This window comes from Bufo bufo, chromosome 4 (assembly GCF_905171765.1).
Source record: "Bufo bufo chromosome 4, aBufBuf1.1, whole genome shotgun sequence".
NCBI lineage: Eukaryota > Metazoa > Chordata > Amphibia > Anura > Bufonidae > Bufo > Bufo bufo.
In genome coordinates this window covers 573,153,399-573,170,076 of record NC_053392.1, presented here as the reverse complement: position 1 = coordinate 573,170,076, position 16,678 = coordinate 573,153,399, and the positions used below count along the sequence as shown (strand labels likewise).

The 16,678-nt window shown below is 44.1% G+C and overlaps 1 protein-coding gene across 1 annotated transcript in view; it reads right to left on the bottom strand.

The window, feature by feature from the left end:
• The window catches only part of THADA (THADA armadillo repeat containing), a 591,430-nt gene that overhangs the window by 335,306 nt on the left and 239,446 nt on the right, over positions 1–16,678 (bottom strand). The window contains 1 exon segment of the mRNA XM_040430339.1: positions 11,549–11,557. Within this exon segment, the coding sequence (XP_040286273.1) occupies positions 11,549–11,557 (9 nt within the window).

Sequence of the window (16,678 nt, the reverse complement as noted above, 5' to 3'; positions counted from 1 at the left end):
TAGAGGTGGCCATACACACTAGACTAAAGACGGGTTGGTCCTGCTGAAATTGAATATGTATGAGGGACTAGCTGACGTTCTCTGTGCATGTGTCAAGGGAAAGGATCAGGCACAGTAACGTTCAACATGCTCGATCCTTTGAGTCACCAGAAAACACAGAACATGTATGGGGTGTTGGGAGAATAAGCACTTGGCCAACAGCTACCGAATGGTGTGTAGACCTGTACATAAAGTCACAGTTATTAGCCGGGCAACATAAGGTTAATGTGTATTTTTATTTTTTTGGCAAAGTATTGATTGCGCATTATGTGAGAAAGTACCGGTACTTCACTTACTATTAATGTGAGGTCCATGGAAGTCAAAATTGATAAAAACATATGATTCACATTAACCCCCATCAAGTACCTCCTCACATAATGGACAACATGGGGGTAAAAGTACATGATGGCGTTAGACACTATTAAAGGGGTTGTCCCACGAAAAATATTATGCCGTTGTCAAACCAGCACCTGGATCTTAATACTTTTGTAATTGCATGTAATTAAAAATGTTGCATAGCCACTGAGTTATTCAATAAAAATCGGTGTAGCGCCACCTGCAGTTTTTTGTTTTTTTTTCTTATTTCTTTGACCTGCCCACTGTGATGGCCGCACATGCTCATTTTCATCCTTCAACTGCCTCCTGAGCTGTGATAGGGAGAGCATGGACACGCCCCCTGAGCTGCAGCAGAGAAGACACGCCCCTTGATATAAATCTAGCAGAGCAATGAATGAGGATCTCTGGATCCATGTGAGGTACAGGGCTGGTTCTGACTTTGTTAGAAAGAGATTGTCATTACTATATGATCTGTTTTTACATAAGCCATGGGATAACCCCTTAATGTAAGGAACATGTTATATCAATTTGGATCTCTATGTGCCTCATATGCATAGTAAATAACCCCATCATGTACTTCACGTTAACCCCATATTGCCCATTATGTGAAGAGGTACTTGATGGGGTCACTTACTGCTAATGTGAGGCATATGGCATTAATTTTGAACCTCTATATGCCTCACATTAGTACTAAGTAACCTCATTATGTACCTCACCCATTAGCCCCAGTGTTGCTCATTAATATGAGGAGGTACTTGATGGGGTCATTTACTATTAATGTGAGGTACTAAAGTAATAACACCATGGGGGACATTTATCAAACTGGTGTAAAGTAGAACTGGCTTAGTTGCCCTTAGCAACCAATCAGAATCCACGTTTTATTTTCCAAAGGAGCTGTCAAAAATGAAAGGTGGAATCTGACTGGTTGCTATGGGCAACTAAGCCAGTTCTACTTTACACCAGTTTGATAAATCTCCCCCTATGTGCCTCACATTAACACTAAGTGACCCCATTGTTTATCTCAAGTATTGGCAACATTAACCCCAATGTTCTCCTATGCTGCTGTCTGGCCGTAGTGCAGATCAGTGAAACCCTCCATTCGTCTGTGTAGAATATTTCCCATCCTCTCTCCATCACCGACACTGCCTCCTCACATTCAACCCTCCACTCACTCTCATTTTCAATGCTGGCGCAGTGGCTGGCGGCTTTACACTCCCTCCCCGAGTTGCCAACTCAGCGTTTTCATTGGTGGCAGTGGCCAACCGCGTCACAGAGGGAAGGGCGACCTCCTGCCTTCTCCACTGTGCACACACCATGTTCTCTGATAGGAACTGAAAAATGGGTAACCCCACTATCGAACCAAATCGGGTGTCAAAGTATCGAGACCTTGAAACCCGATGCAACACTAATCCACAATTACATCCACAGGTTGTTTTTTATTTATTTATTATCTTAGATGCACTTTGTAGAAGAACTTAGTCTTGAAAGGTAGCTTTGCTCACTCGATAGTTTTTTTCTCAAGCAGTACATGAACTATGCTTGGGGTTATTGCATTCACATCTTCGCCCATTCATCTTAATACGTCCTAAGTATACCACTGAATGCAATGTTAACCCCAGACAGCAGACTGTTAGTATACCTCTCCATTTACCATTAACTGAAGGCTCATTTCCAAAATATTTTCCTTAATCACAGGAACCATGGTCTAAAACGGAGAAGACCCAAGCTCTATTCTTAAAGGAAAACTCAAACTATGACTGTGAAGTCAGTGTATTGTAAAGTTTCTATTGATTTTCCATCCCAGTTCATTGGTACTGAAGGTCTCCAGTTGACCAGAATGTTGTTCCAGATTCCAGTGCTTTAGTCATAGTGCCTTGGAAAGACCCGCATCAGGACCATAACAAAGAAGAGGTCCTGCTTCTAATGTAATGTAAAAACAGAGTGATAAAACCTTATAGACACTGTTGAGTACCATGGTAGAAGAGGAACCCCCCCATATCAACACGGTCACCAGCGACCTCCCTATCCTGCGGTTTGCATAGACACATAACTGTAGTTCCCCTGATTAAAATGCTGTTTTGCTTTTGTTGATCGGAGGATCTGTTCCCACGTTATGATACTTTTTCTTCATATGCAAATTAGGTCATTGGTGCAATGAGGGCGTCACCATTGTTCTTTTTGCACCCTAGCTCCACTCCGTTCTGTGGCCAGCCCCTCCCTGTCTACTCTAATTGACAGGGCCAAGCAGTGGAGGAGCTGGCCACAGAAAGGAGTGGAGCTTGGGTGCAACAAGAGCAATGGTCACGGCCTCACTGCACCAAAGGCCTAATTTGCATATGAAGAAAAAGTATCATACCTCGGGAACGGAGCCTTGGATCATTTAAAGGGAAACAGTGTTTTAATCAGATGAACTACAGTTACCTGTCTATGCAAACAGTTGTATAGCGAGGTTTCTGGTGGCAGATTGCCAATAAGTAAAGGTTGGGTGATGGGTGGAAGATATCTAAAAACTTTGTCCAAACTCCGGTGCTGAGCTATTGAACAACGTCAGAAGAAATTTATGTCTGATAAGTTGCTGTGGTCTATCACACACATATCACTACACAATTAAAGCTTTTGTATATGTTTTAATCATCCATACTTGTCAAAAAACTTGAATGTAAACCAGAGGTATCGGTATGGTCATCACAGTCTTCATTGTGAGCTTGGGTTGAACTCTTTGAAATAACCTTTTTATCCCAAAACCAGCCCTGTTTTAACATTTTCCGCCCATAAATCCCTAGATTAAAGCTGCACTTTGGCATTCACCAAACGTATTAATACCGTATTAGTAAAAGTAGAAGAAAACAAAATGGCAGATGCTCCGGTTTTCCTGACATTTGCTTAAGAAACCTAAGAGCAGGATATTTGCTTTGCATTGAAGTTCACTGTTTGCTTTGCCCAGTCCCACATCCAACACTTTTCACACTCATGGAACTATTTTTACTCTCTGAACTTCAAGACATAAATCAGTGCTCTGCTCTCCCGGTTACAAAGGAGCCTGCAGGATTGTTGACCTTCCCGACAGCCCCTAGCTTAATAAAACTGCTCCCCCCAACTGTCAGGCGGATTGCCTGGCACATAACATACAGAACGCACAGAAGACAGACGGTCTTTTTACTAAATCCAGAGACCCTGAAAGACATTTGTCATCACAGGACACCATCTGAAACAGAAAAAAAAAAAAAAGAAAGAAAGCGTCCTGTCAATCTGTGTTGCTTCCAAATTCCTCTATACAGGCGAGTGCAATGATGTGGAAAATAAGCGTGTTATGACAGGATGGTCGGCCGTTGCTGCAGTCCTCCAAGTGATGTGCTCTTTTACTGCCAGACAACTGCCACGGACTCCTATACACCGACCCCGGGTGTGTCCCCATTTCTCAAACCTCTATTTTCAACATGCTTTGGCAATACTAATGTATAATTTTAGACCTGCCAATAAATCTTTATTGATTGATTGAAGACTAATGCACAAAACAAGCAAACGTAGAGAATACCGCCGGTAATGGTAACCAGGAAGCACCACCCTCAAATTCAAGAAAGATAATAAACATAAAGCGGTCGTTAAAGGACGATCGGCAAAAGTGACACCTAAACATTTAAAGATGTTTCCTCCCTTGTCATACGCTCTACTAGGAGCAAGTGGGTCTAAAATTGCCCACACACATAAAACTAAGATCGGCAACAATGCAGCCAATCAATCGAACATTGGCTTGTTCATAAGAACGTTCCGACCATCCACACGCCAGAATAAACTAGCAGATCAAGGCCATCTTAAAGAAAAAAAATATAATAAATGTAAAGAAGTCGTACATGCCTAGTCTCCAAGGCCGGAGTCAGCACCTGGCATACCTGGGCAAGTGTCGGGGCCCACAGCACAGATGGAAGCGCTCATTACTGGAGTGCAGGGAGCTGGGTCCTGTCACTCACCGCTCAGCTCCCCGCCCTCAGGCCGGCGGCGCACAGAATGGTGAAGCAGGAAGACTTCTCCCCGCTCCACCATTCAGACAAAGTGAGTAGTGACTGTGTTGTTGTTTTTTTGTTTTGTTTTTTAGTACAGAGGGGTCACAGAGAACTTTATTACTATGGAGGGGGCACAGAGTAGGGATCGACCGATTATCGGTTTTACCGATATTATCGGCCGATATTCAGGATTTTGACCGTTATCGGCATCTATTTTGCCGATATTCCGATAATGTATGGGGAACACAGATCACGCTGCTGACAGCGCTCTCAGTGTTCCCTCAGCAGCACAGGGGAGAAGGAAGCAGTGTCTCCCTCCCCCCTGTGCTTCTGCTGCCGCTACTGAAGAGACAGATGGGAAGAGGAGGGGAGGGGCTGTGGCCGCTGCGCCACCAATGAAGATACTTCTCTCATTTATTCATATACAGGAGGCAGGAGCTGGCTGCAGAATCACATAGCCGGCTCCCGACCTCTGTGAGCGGCAGCTGCGATCTGCGGTAGTTAACCATTCAGGTGCCGCGGATCGAAGCTACCGCTCATAGAGGTCGGGAGCGGGCTATGTGATTCTGCAGCCAGCTCCCGCCTCCTGTATATGAATAAATGAGAGATTTATCTTCATTGGTGGCGCAGTGCGCCCTCCCCCCCCATATTAATCATTGGTGGCGCAGTGCGCCCCCCACCCCCAATATTAATCATTGGTGGCGCAGTGCGCCCCCCACCCCCGTATTAAAAACATTGGTGGCGCAGTGCACCCCCCACCCCCACCCCAGTATTAAAAACATTGGTGGCGCAGTGCGCCCCCCCAGTATTGGTGGCAGTGGCCACAGGGTCCCCTCTCCCCTCCTCCTCCGATCGGAGCCCCAGCAGTGTAAGCCTGGGGCTCCGATCGGTTACCATGGCAGCCAGGACGCTATTGAAGCCCTGGCTGCCATGTTCAGCTCCATGCTGCTGTGTGCACAAATCACAGAGCAGCAGGGACAGTGTGAGCTCCTATATCAGGGTGAATAGGACAAGGGTTCTAGTCCCTAAGGGGGCTAAAAGTTAGTAAAAAATAAATAAAAAACACCAAAATATTAAGTATAAATGAAAAAGAAAGATAAAAAAAAACTACACGTTAACAATAAACATATTCATTTTCAGCAGATTTGTGTAGGAATATTATTTTTTTCAAAAATGAAAATTCACAGAATATCGGTATAAATTATCGGCCTGAAAGTTCACAAATTATCGGTATCGGCCCTAAAAAATCTATATGTGTCGATCCCTAGCACAGAGGTCTTTATTACTATGGAGGGGGCACACAGGGCATTTCTACTGTGGAGGGGGCACAGAGGGCATTACTAATGTGAAGGGGGCACAATTGGCATTTCTACTATGGAGGGGACACAGTGGGCATCATTACTGTGAAGGGGACACAGTGGGCATTATTACTGTGAAGGGAGCAAAAATGGGGATTTCTACTATGAAGGGGACACAATGGGGATTATTACTGTGAAAGGAGCACAGAGAGAGCATAACTACTGTGAGAGGGCACAATAAGGGCAATACTACTGTGATACTGTGAAGGGGTACCATTTTTTTTTTTTTAAAGTATTGGGGGGGGGGGGGGGCAGAGAAAGGATCCACCCCGGTTGCCAAACACCGAAGGCATTCCACTGCAGGGAAGCAGGGAACTATTTGCTCCCCGCTCCACCATTGAGCCACCAGCTCTCCACAGCAGCAGCACGAAGTCCTAACGCATCATACACGACCATCAGTAAACGTGAGACAATACAAGAATAAACTTGCAGCTATGATGAAGATGAAGGACACATCCCAGCAGAGCTTCACTCCGTTTTTGGTCACAGATGCTACAGCATTTTCCAGTAAGGAACACAGTATTGCCATGTGAGTTACTGGACGCTTTTAGTTAGTCATTCAAGAAAAAAAAAAAAAAAACACCGTAGGGGAAGAAACGTGGCCAGCAACACAGCACATAAAGCTGAATACGGCAATGTGTAATCTGTTTCTTTTATTAGTACACCAATAGCCTTTTAAAGGACACAAAACTCTCTGCAGTACAGAATCCATTTAGTGAGCTAATTAAAATGGACCTTAATGAAAAGCATCTTGGAGAACGAGGTATAAACACAAAACATAACCAGGGCCAGTCCTGCCAGCCGGTCTCATTACAGGGTCAGTGCACTATAAGGTATAGAGTATACAACCTGAAATGCTTATTGCAACAGCCAACCTTGTAGGTAAACACGTTTCTTACACCTCAAATTAATAAATGCGAGCAGCTACCCTCTCAGCACATCACTTATTGTGTTTAAAAATCATATAAAAGGATAAGGAGTAATTGTAGATAAAATGGAGAAAAAAATAGAAAAGGCAAAAGACAAGAATTGAGTAAAGGGAAGAGACCAAAGCAAGGTAAAGGGAAGAGACCAAAGCAAGGTAAAGGGAAGAGACCAAAGCAAGGAAAAGGGAAGAGAGCAAAACAAGGAAAAGGGAAGAGAGCAAAACAAGGAAAAGGGAAGAGAGCAAAACAAGGAAAAGGGAAGAGAGCAAAACAAGGAAAAGGGAAGAGAGCAAAACAAGGAAAAGGGAAGAGAGCAAAACAAGGAAAAGGGAAGAGTGCAAAACAAGGAAAAGGGAAGAGACCAAAACAAGGAAAAGGGAAGGAGACCAAAACAAGGAAAAGGGAAGAGACCAAAGCAAGGAAAAGGGAAGAGACCAAAGCAAGGAAAAGGGAAGAGACCAAAGCAAGGTAAAGGGAAGAGACCAAAACAAGGTAAAGGGAAGAGACCAAAACAAGGTAAAGGGAAGAGGCCAAAACAAGGTAAAGGGAAGAGGCCAAAACAAGGAAAAGGGAAGAGGCCAAAACAAGGAAAAGGGAAGAGGCCAAAACAAGGAAAAGAGAGGAGACCAAAATAAGCTAAAGGCAAATGACCAAAACAAGGTAAAAGCAAAATGACCAAAACAACATCATCAGGTTCACGGTAGTGGTCACAGATAAGATATGATATGGTGGGACTGACTGGTTATCTATCATCTGTGTGTCAGTAGTTCTGTTCAGTAAAAACCTGTTCAGTAGAAATCTTTTCCTTTTTTTTTTTTTTCTATTACCTTCTGTCTCTTTCCTTAAAGTGTTTTCCAGACTTCTGGTATTGATGGCCTGTCCTCAAAATAGGGAATTAATATCTGATCAGTGAGGGTCCGACACTCCATACCCCAAGAATCAACTGTTAACTGCAGCCTTCACTAATAGAACTAGCACTTTGAAACAAACTGAGCTGCAGTAACCTGGCATGGACAATACACTTTGACTGGAAAGAGTCAGAAACAAGGTGTATAAAAGGAACAGAAACAAGGTAATAAAAAGAGACAGGAAGAAGGTAACAAAGAGACAGTAATAAGGTAAAGGGAAGGGACAGAAACAAGATAAAGGGGAGGAACTGGAACAAGGTAAAAGGAAGACACAGAAACAAGGTAAAGGGGTTGTCAGTCATATATATTGATGACCTATCCTCAGGATCAGTCATCAATATCTGATCAGTGGGAGTATGACAACCAGCACCCCCACCGATCAACAGTTTAAAGAGGAGGTGGCATCTCCTGTGGAGTGATGGCATAGTGTAATTGCTTGAATGGAGCGAGTACTTGTATTACAATGCACTTCCAAGATGAAGTGCAGCGTAATGAAGAGGAAGCTGGGCTCGCATGGAGGGCTGCCGCCTCTTCAAACAGCTGATCGGCGGGGGTGTCGGGTATCATACTCCTGTCGATCAGATATTGATGACCTATCCTTACACTCACCTACCGTGTCCTTCCTCCATACCTTGTAGATTGTGGGCCCTTTCCCCTTCTGTACCAGTCTGTAACTAGTCTTGTTCATGCTTAGTGCAATTGTCTGTATTATGTATGTGAAACCCTTATCATATGTACAGCACCATGGAATGAATGGCGCTTTAATAATAAATAATAATATATGGCCGGACAACACCTTTAAGGAAAAGACAGGAAGAGACATAGCAAAGTAAAGGAAAGAAGCAAAAACAAAGTTAAAGGAAACAAACAATGTAAAGAAAAGACAAAATCAAGTTAATGGAAAGTGTCAGGAACAGGAAAAAGAGACAGGGACAGGCTACGGGAAGGTACATGAACAAAAAAAAGGCAAAGAAAAAAAAAAGCTGAAGATATAAGAACAAGGCAAAGGAAAGACAGGAAAAAGTAAAGGAAAGGAACAGATACAAGGTAAAAGAAAGGGACAGGAACAAAGTAAAGGAAAGTGAAAAAAGGTAAAAGACTTGTGGACAAGAGAAGAGGCAGGAGTCGAGTACATGAAAAATACTGGATCATAAAGAACATAAAAGAAACAGACAAAGATAAGGTAAGAGAGTGTTAAGAACTTCAAAAGGCAACATTTACAAATAACTTTAAGCGCTGCCATCTTATGGGGACCCAAACTTGTTTCAAGGTGGTCTGAAGGTAGAAAACTAAGTTTAATGTTATCATGAAAGGGGCTTACATAAGCTTATTTGGGCGTCAGCATGCCACTGCTACAATCGATAAAATAATTTCACACAACACTTCTTCATTTAGGGATTCTCGTCTTACAGGCCCAATGATGGATGTCTAAAGTTACACAGATGGTGCTGAAGTGCAGGGTCCGCTTCTCATAGCTTGATGAAGCCCCGGAGAATTCCTATTTTCATAACGTCTGTTTGGTTGACATTGCAGACACACAGAATTTAGCATTTCAGAAGCACGTATGATTTCACACATTACAGCTTGTGCAGTTTAACCCTAAGCAGGTTTATGGGATTAATCTGCAAATGTTATGACCACAGGGACGCCCAGGTCCTACATTTCTTGCACTTTTCACCACTAGATAAGAATAATTCACAAGAGAAAAAAAAAAAAAACATCTCTGACCTCAATCAACACTGTTCTTTTTTGATAGATTGCTGGCTCAGTATAAAACACTGCATTCACCACAAAATAATCATCTTTCAAGCCCCCGCCACTCCTGACCCAACACACTGTCTCACGTTACTTGGATCCTGCTTAGTCTGGAAGTTTAACTCAAGTCCTTTCCCCCAGAGTCAGTGGTGGAACTTCTAGAGACTGAAGTCTTCAAGAATCAAACTTTTTATTAATTAATAGATTCTCCAGCGTTCTTGAGATTTCCTTGAGCTCCTACAATTTCCCTTATTACATCTTGCACTGTAATATTAAGACGGACCCCACAGGGCAGAGGCCTTTGCATGTACAACAGTGGCATGTTCCATGTTAAAGGGGTTATCCAAGAGTATAAAATGTCCCCCCATATGCCGGGGCACCCACATGGAATATACTTACACTGCACTGCTCCTGGACCCCGCACCGCAGCTGCTGCTTCTCCTCATGCACGGATGAAAACATCCGGTGTCGGGGGGAGCAGCCAATGGCAGGCGGGGATGAGCCTCTCTAGCATCGGGAGGCTCGTTCCCATCCTCACCTGCCATTGGCTGCCACTACCCCCTTCCCCGATGTTTTCATCTGTGCATGGGGAGAAGCAGCAGCGGCGGCGGTGCGGGGATCAGGAGCGGCGCAGGGAGTGGGGTAAGTATATTCCATGTGGGGGACCTGGCATATGAGGGGACATTTTATACTCTCAGAGGCGCCCTTTAATGCATCAGGTTCAGCTGAGGGGCAAACTTGTAATGAAGGGTGGAGAAGGGCTTCAATTCGGATACGACAATGACTGTCAATAGGCAAGGATTTGGGGAATACAATGTCTCCTTATGGAGAGCGTCTTAAATAGTGTGAGGAAGCTTATAGGCCAGACATTGCTCCTCTGGAATTCTGGGAAGGAGGTATGCAAATCAGGTAACAGACAGATTTACAATAGAGAATCTGCCCACCGATAACGGTCATGACGAGGGTGCCCCGAGGTCTGAAACTAATCTGTTAGTGGTTTTACTGGAGCTGAACGACCTCTAAGGCCTGTTTCAGACTGTCGTCATTAGGACCAGCAGAAAACGGTCTGGATCCGGTATTGCAGGATCTTACTAGAATGCCCACCAGCCCCATTGACTATAATGGTGTCGAGTGGAGATCTGGCTGATATCCCGCAAAATATGCCAGGATTTGGCCGGACAAGTACTGATCTCCGCCGGGCCCCATTATTGTCAATGGGCTGGACACTGCTGTTTTTCACATGCGTTACTTGAATAGTTATAACTTTTTTTTTCTTTTTTTTTTGGCCTCGAGACGCGATTCTATTTTTCTGCACTTTTCTTTTTTGTTCATGAATAAATCAGATTTATTTTCATATAATTTTTAATATATTTATGCTTTTTTGACATTATTAGCCTTTTTCGATTTGCATTAGTCACTGTATACCAAAAATGTAGACATATTAAACATCCAATTTTGGGCTATTGGGTCTCGGCTAGCGATATGAAAACAGTTTGGGTGGGGTGAAAGTCTCTGGCAGACATTACTTTGAGCAGCTCAGTCACCTGGGCAGCAGTCTTACAGGGGTTATGATTAGTCAAAAATGAAAATCGGACATCATACAATACATGACAGCCTCTATCTCACAAATGTAGAATCGGCCCTGCATCTCACATGGATCCAGAGCTCCTCATTCATTGCTCTAGTTGCTCTGTTAGATTTACTGTACAAAAGACGGGTGTCAAGCAGTAAAGCCAATGTCCCATGTGAATTCAAAAGGAATGGGAGATATAAAACAAAGAATCCTTTGGATTTAAAAAAAAAAAAAAACTGCACGTGTGTTTCCAGCGCCATAGTATCCTGATGGGTTCCTTTCATTTCTCCAAACCCATTTATTTTATGAAACCCATGACAATTCTTAAAACTGAGAACTTGCACTGAAAAACAAAAGTAATTGATATACAGAGAGCAATACTGAGGACCCATCCCCTCTCCTGACATGGATGTTTTAGTAACTACTTGCATTGCCCATGTAATAGCAATTCACAAGCATCTATTCTTATGACTCTATGTTGTGTCATTCCTCCATTACTCCTTCTAAAAGTTTACAAAGGAATTGCCAACACTTTGCATCTAAGGTCAGATAGGTATTACCAACTGGGAGTGTGTCCCTCCACAGTGTCACACTAGCCAATCAGCGCTGCCAGTGTCAGACTGTGCAGGGACACACCCCCAGCTGGTAACACCCATTTGGACTTTCAGACTGCTAGTAATTCATTCCTAACTGGAATAAAAAGGGAATGGTACAACAGAGTCATATGAATAGGAATGAGAGTAGTTACTAAAACAGACATGTCAGGAGAAGGGACAGGTCCTCTTTAAATATTCCATCTCCATCAGACCTCATGCACACGGTCCTACTGTGTTTTGTGGATTCTCAAATAACGGATACTGGTCGTGTGAGTTCTACATTTTGCGGGACGGAAGGTCTGGTCCTCAATAGACCAGTCCTATCCTTGTCCGTGGTACGGACAAGAATAAGACATATCTTTATTTTTGCGGGGCTGCGGCACGGAGGTACGGATTCAGACAGCACACGGAGTGCTGCTCGCATCTTTTGCGGCACCACTGAAGTGAACAGGTCCGCATCTGAGCTGCAAAAAATGAGTTTGTGTGCTTGAGGCCTTACAAAGTATGTCAAATGCACAATTTCACACTGCTTTTTATATTTCAATAAAAATACATTCCTGACTTCTAGGGCCATGGTAAGGGTAACCAAAAAAAGGGATGCCTTCCCGTTTATAAAACCAAGATATAAAACCAAGGAATGCCTGGTCTTGTGGTCTCCAGCGCTGGTCCAAGTTATTCTAACCCTTAACTCGTTTACTTAAGATAATAACAAAATGAAGGCAGAGAAATTAAACAAAGAACTAAAACTTTAACCAGTTATTATTTGGGCCATAAATCTGCACAAGCTGACCTCTCACTCAGCGCAACGTGGGTGGAAATGGAAGTCACTTTTTACTCTGTCAGCTTTTCACTATTGTTTCTTGTATTCCTCTTGCGCTTTTATATTAAAGGGCATCTGTCACTGTCAGCAGTTTTGTACCTATGACACTGGCTGACCTGTTACATGTGCGCTTGGCAGCTGAAGACATCTATGTTGGTCCCATGTTCATATGTGTCCGCATTGTTGAAAAATGATGTTTTAATATATGCAAATGAGCCTCTAGGAGCAATGGGGGCGTTGCCGTTACACCTAGAGGCTCTGCTGTCTTTGCAACTGCCGCGTTCTCTACACTTTGAGAAGTCATCACTCAGTGAAAAAGTCATCACTCCCAGCCCTGTCAAAGTGCAGAAAGTGCGGCAGTTGCAGAGAGCGCGGAGCCTCTAGGTGTAACGACAACGCCCCTGTTGCTCCTAGAGGTTCATTTGCATATATTAAAGCTTCATTTTTCTCAGCAATGCGGCACATATGAACATGGGACCAACACAGATGCCTTCAGCTGCCAAGCGCACATGTAACAGGACAGCTAGTGTCATAGGTACAAACCTGCTGATGCTCTTTGATTTTAGACACCAAAAAATGCTGTTTGCCTCATCTCAGGGTGCAAATCACACACTGCGGATTTTATTGTACATAATTCCACGATTGAAAGATCTGTTCCATTTATTTCGATCAGGCTGAAAGGACATGGAATTCTGCAAGCCCTTTTCAGGTGAATGCAATTGATCTTCAGTAACAAAATTTTCGGCAACAAAATCTGAAACGTGTGACTGCACCCTTAAAGTCTCAAGTAAACTTTAGGCGTCAATCACATTTCAAATGGCAGGCCCCTTTAAATGTGATGCATCTATAATATGCAATTTAAAGGCTATGTACACCTTCAAGGGCAATTTTTTTTTTTATGATTGCATTTTACTAATTTTGGGCTAAAAATCATTTTTTCAATTGGTCATTATCAAAAAATAATTGAGCTGTTCTGTCACAAAGGGTTAACTGGTTTTCTGGCTGTGTGACTGGTCCTTTTTCACTTTGTGCCAGTCATCTAATAACCCTTATCTCTAATTTACTAAGAGGTCATCAACACTTATTTAAGCCACAATCTTATCAGTAAGATAAGAACTGAGCTATAATGAGTGTTTAGGAGATCATAAGGAGAGATAAGAAGCCATCAACTGAGGTGCCTGATGGAACAGAGTGAAAATTCAGATCCTGCTACTAGATAAACTAAAGGCTACACAAAGACAGTGGTTAAAAAAATAAAATAAAATAAAAGACCAATTGAAAAAAAAAAAGATTTTTAGTTCAAAATGAGTAAAATGCAAAAATAAAAAGAATTGCCCGAAAGGTGTACATAGCCTTTACATAAGCTACACATGCTACTTTGCCTATGAAGCAGCTCTCTGCCTATCAGCATTGCCAAGAGGGGTCTCTTCCGTTATCTTGACACGTTCACAAACAATTATTTTTTTTTTTTTGTTACTGCGCGACTGCACCTAAAACTAGAAATGAAGCAGGTGTCTCCATGGTAACAAACAAAGTCATATTCCTTTTATCTGTCCCTTACTTCTCGTTAACCAACCTAAAGTAGGTTAGCATAAAGTATGTGACAAAAGAGAAGGAGAAATGATTGCAGGATCAGTCTACATAGGGTTTGTTTTTTGTCTGTTACCATGGAGATGCATAGGTTTGTAAAGGAGCTGTCTAAACAAAACGACTAAATACACTTTTTACAACGTTACTTCATTGTTCAACTAAGAAGCAATGAGCCAATAAACCAAAATTGATTCACAGTGCGGTATAAATGGCACATTACCGTGATTCCGTACGATTACAGCAATGCCAAGTTTATATAGTTTGTTATGTTTTACTACTTTCTCTCAATAACTTGCCTGAGCAGGATGAGCAGAAGACAGGTAAGCAAGGTCCTAGGGCAAGCCAGATGAGGAGCCAGGAATACAATATCGTAGGATACCTTAGCAGGATGTACCTGAACCTGTTGCTCAGGCACAGGATGCTGGAAAAAAGGCCCTAAAGAAGCCTGAGCCACATGGATGACTAATTGGACCTTGGTGCAAGCTGGCTCCTTCAGAGCTGGGGGAAAAAAAAAATCGGACCGAATGAGACAACTACAATGCCCAGGGGCGGACTGACCGGTCGGGCACTTCGGACATGGTCCGAGGGCCCGGCCGGGATGGGGGCCCGCCGCAGAATAACATTATGTGTTAATGTTATGCCCAGCACCCCGATTCCGAATGTTATGCTGGCCTGGTAATGGCAGCGGGGCCCGGTGCAGTCACTGTATTCTATTACACCGGGCCCCGCTCACTGTAATACTAATATTCATATGCGAACAACTTGAAATCCTCTGCGATCCTCTCCCTCTGAGCTCTCTGTACTCACAAACTCAGTAGCAGGCCAGGCGGCAGCGCAAGTCACTTTATGAATAAAGTAGGAGGAGCAGGCGTGTGACGTCAGTGAGATGCGCTGCCGCCCGGCCTGCTACTGAGTTTGTGAGTACAGAGAGGGAGAGGATCGCAGAGGATTTCAAGTTGTTCACATATGAATATTAGTATTACAGTGAGCGGGGCCCGGTGTAATAGAATACAGTGACTGCACCGGGCCCCGCTGCCATTACAACACCAGATGCCGGCCCCCAGACCCTGTATTGGGGATCATTCACTCACAGGGACACTGTTATGGGGGGATCTGTGGATGACACATATATAGCATAAGGTGCTATATACGTGTCACCCACAGATCCCCCCCCCCCACAACAGTGTCATCCACAGAGCCCCCACAACAGTGCCATCCACAAAGCCCCCATAACAGTGCCATCCACAGAGCCCCCATAACAGTGCCATCCACAGAGCCCCCATAACAGTGCCATCCACAGAGCCCCCATAACAGTGCCATCCACAGATCCCCCATAACACCTTTTGGTTCAAAATATTTTTTAATTTGGCTATTCCCCACCCCTCTTGTAATTGTTCCGCTACTTGTGGGCTGCGCGGGAATGAGTTCAGTCACTTTGGTGTGCAATCCCGTCCTGCAGCGCGTGATCCCGCAAGACCCGCCGCTGTAGGTCACGGGTCTCGCGGGATCACGCGCCGCAGGATGGGATTGCGCACCGAAGTGACTGAACTCATGCCCATGTAGCCCGCAAGTAGCTGATCAGTGGAACAAGTACAAGGTGGGTGGGGGGATGATCTGTGGAGTTGCCCAGACGGCTAGGCCCTTCACAGTAGTTATTAACCCCTTTCAGCAGTCCCCCATTCACGGAAGGGGGGACTGCTGAAAGGGATTAATAACTACTGTGAAGGGCCTCCCCCCCTTTCACAGTAGTTATGCCCAGATATGTGCCCCCTTCACAGTAGTTATGCCCACACTGTTTCTAACAGAGGCTCACTAATGGACGCTGAGATTAGATCACCCCATACGAAAGCATTGAATCAATGCTTTCCTATGGGGAAAAATCTGACCCTGGAGGTCATCATGCAGGGTGTGAGGACGTCCAGCGTCAGATACCGGACCAAAGGTCTGTTTTACTCCAGGAAGCCCTCAGGTGGCTGCCAGACTAGAGGCTGACTTATTGCTGGAACGTAAACAATGCAGTTTCTCTAGAACATTGCAGCTCGATTTGCAAAAGGGACACTGTACCAGACCCATCAATGAGCTGAAGTGGTCTGGGTGCCTTTTGTGTCGCTTTAACTTTGAAATCTTATTAAAGATTGTGTAGGGTGTGGCTGGAGGCGGGGCATGGAGGCGGGACAAGGGTGGGGCTTGCAGCAGAACATGGGTGGGGCCTGTAAGGTGGCCCTTGATTTATTTTGCCCAGGGGCCCTGAGGGTTCTCAGTCCGCCCCTGAGTCAATGCCTGTGTAAAAGGTGTATTGTCAAAAATTACTTAAAGGGGTTCTCCAGGTACAAATATAAATGATCTATGTCGAGGACAGGCCCTGGGCTGGAGTGAAGGAAGAAATGCAGGAATGCAGAGGGTGGCAGCGGAGAATGAGACACAGCAATGGGTGGCGAGCAGAGCCCGACACCTCACACATGCTCCATGCATATGTAATGGATTCAATAAAAAAAAAAATCTATTTTATTTCTTCTGACATACGGTGTAACATGTTATGTAAATGCAGCACTATAACATTTCTGGGGGGAACGCACCAAGTTTATAAAACTCCTTACTGCGCCACCCCCTCAACCACCAAAACAAGGAAACATTCCTGTGGAAGACTGTAGGTTTCTTAACAAGCGTTTAGTACTTTAGTGGCGGCGGGACTGAAAACATGCTTACCACAGGTGTAAAAATACTCGGCAATAGGGTCATTTCCAGCTCATCCTCTCACAACAGCATCCCGCCATCA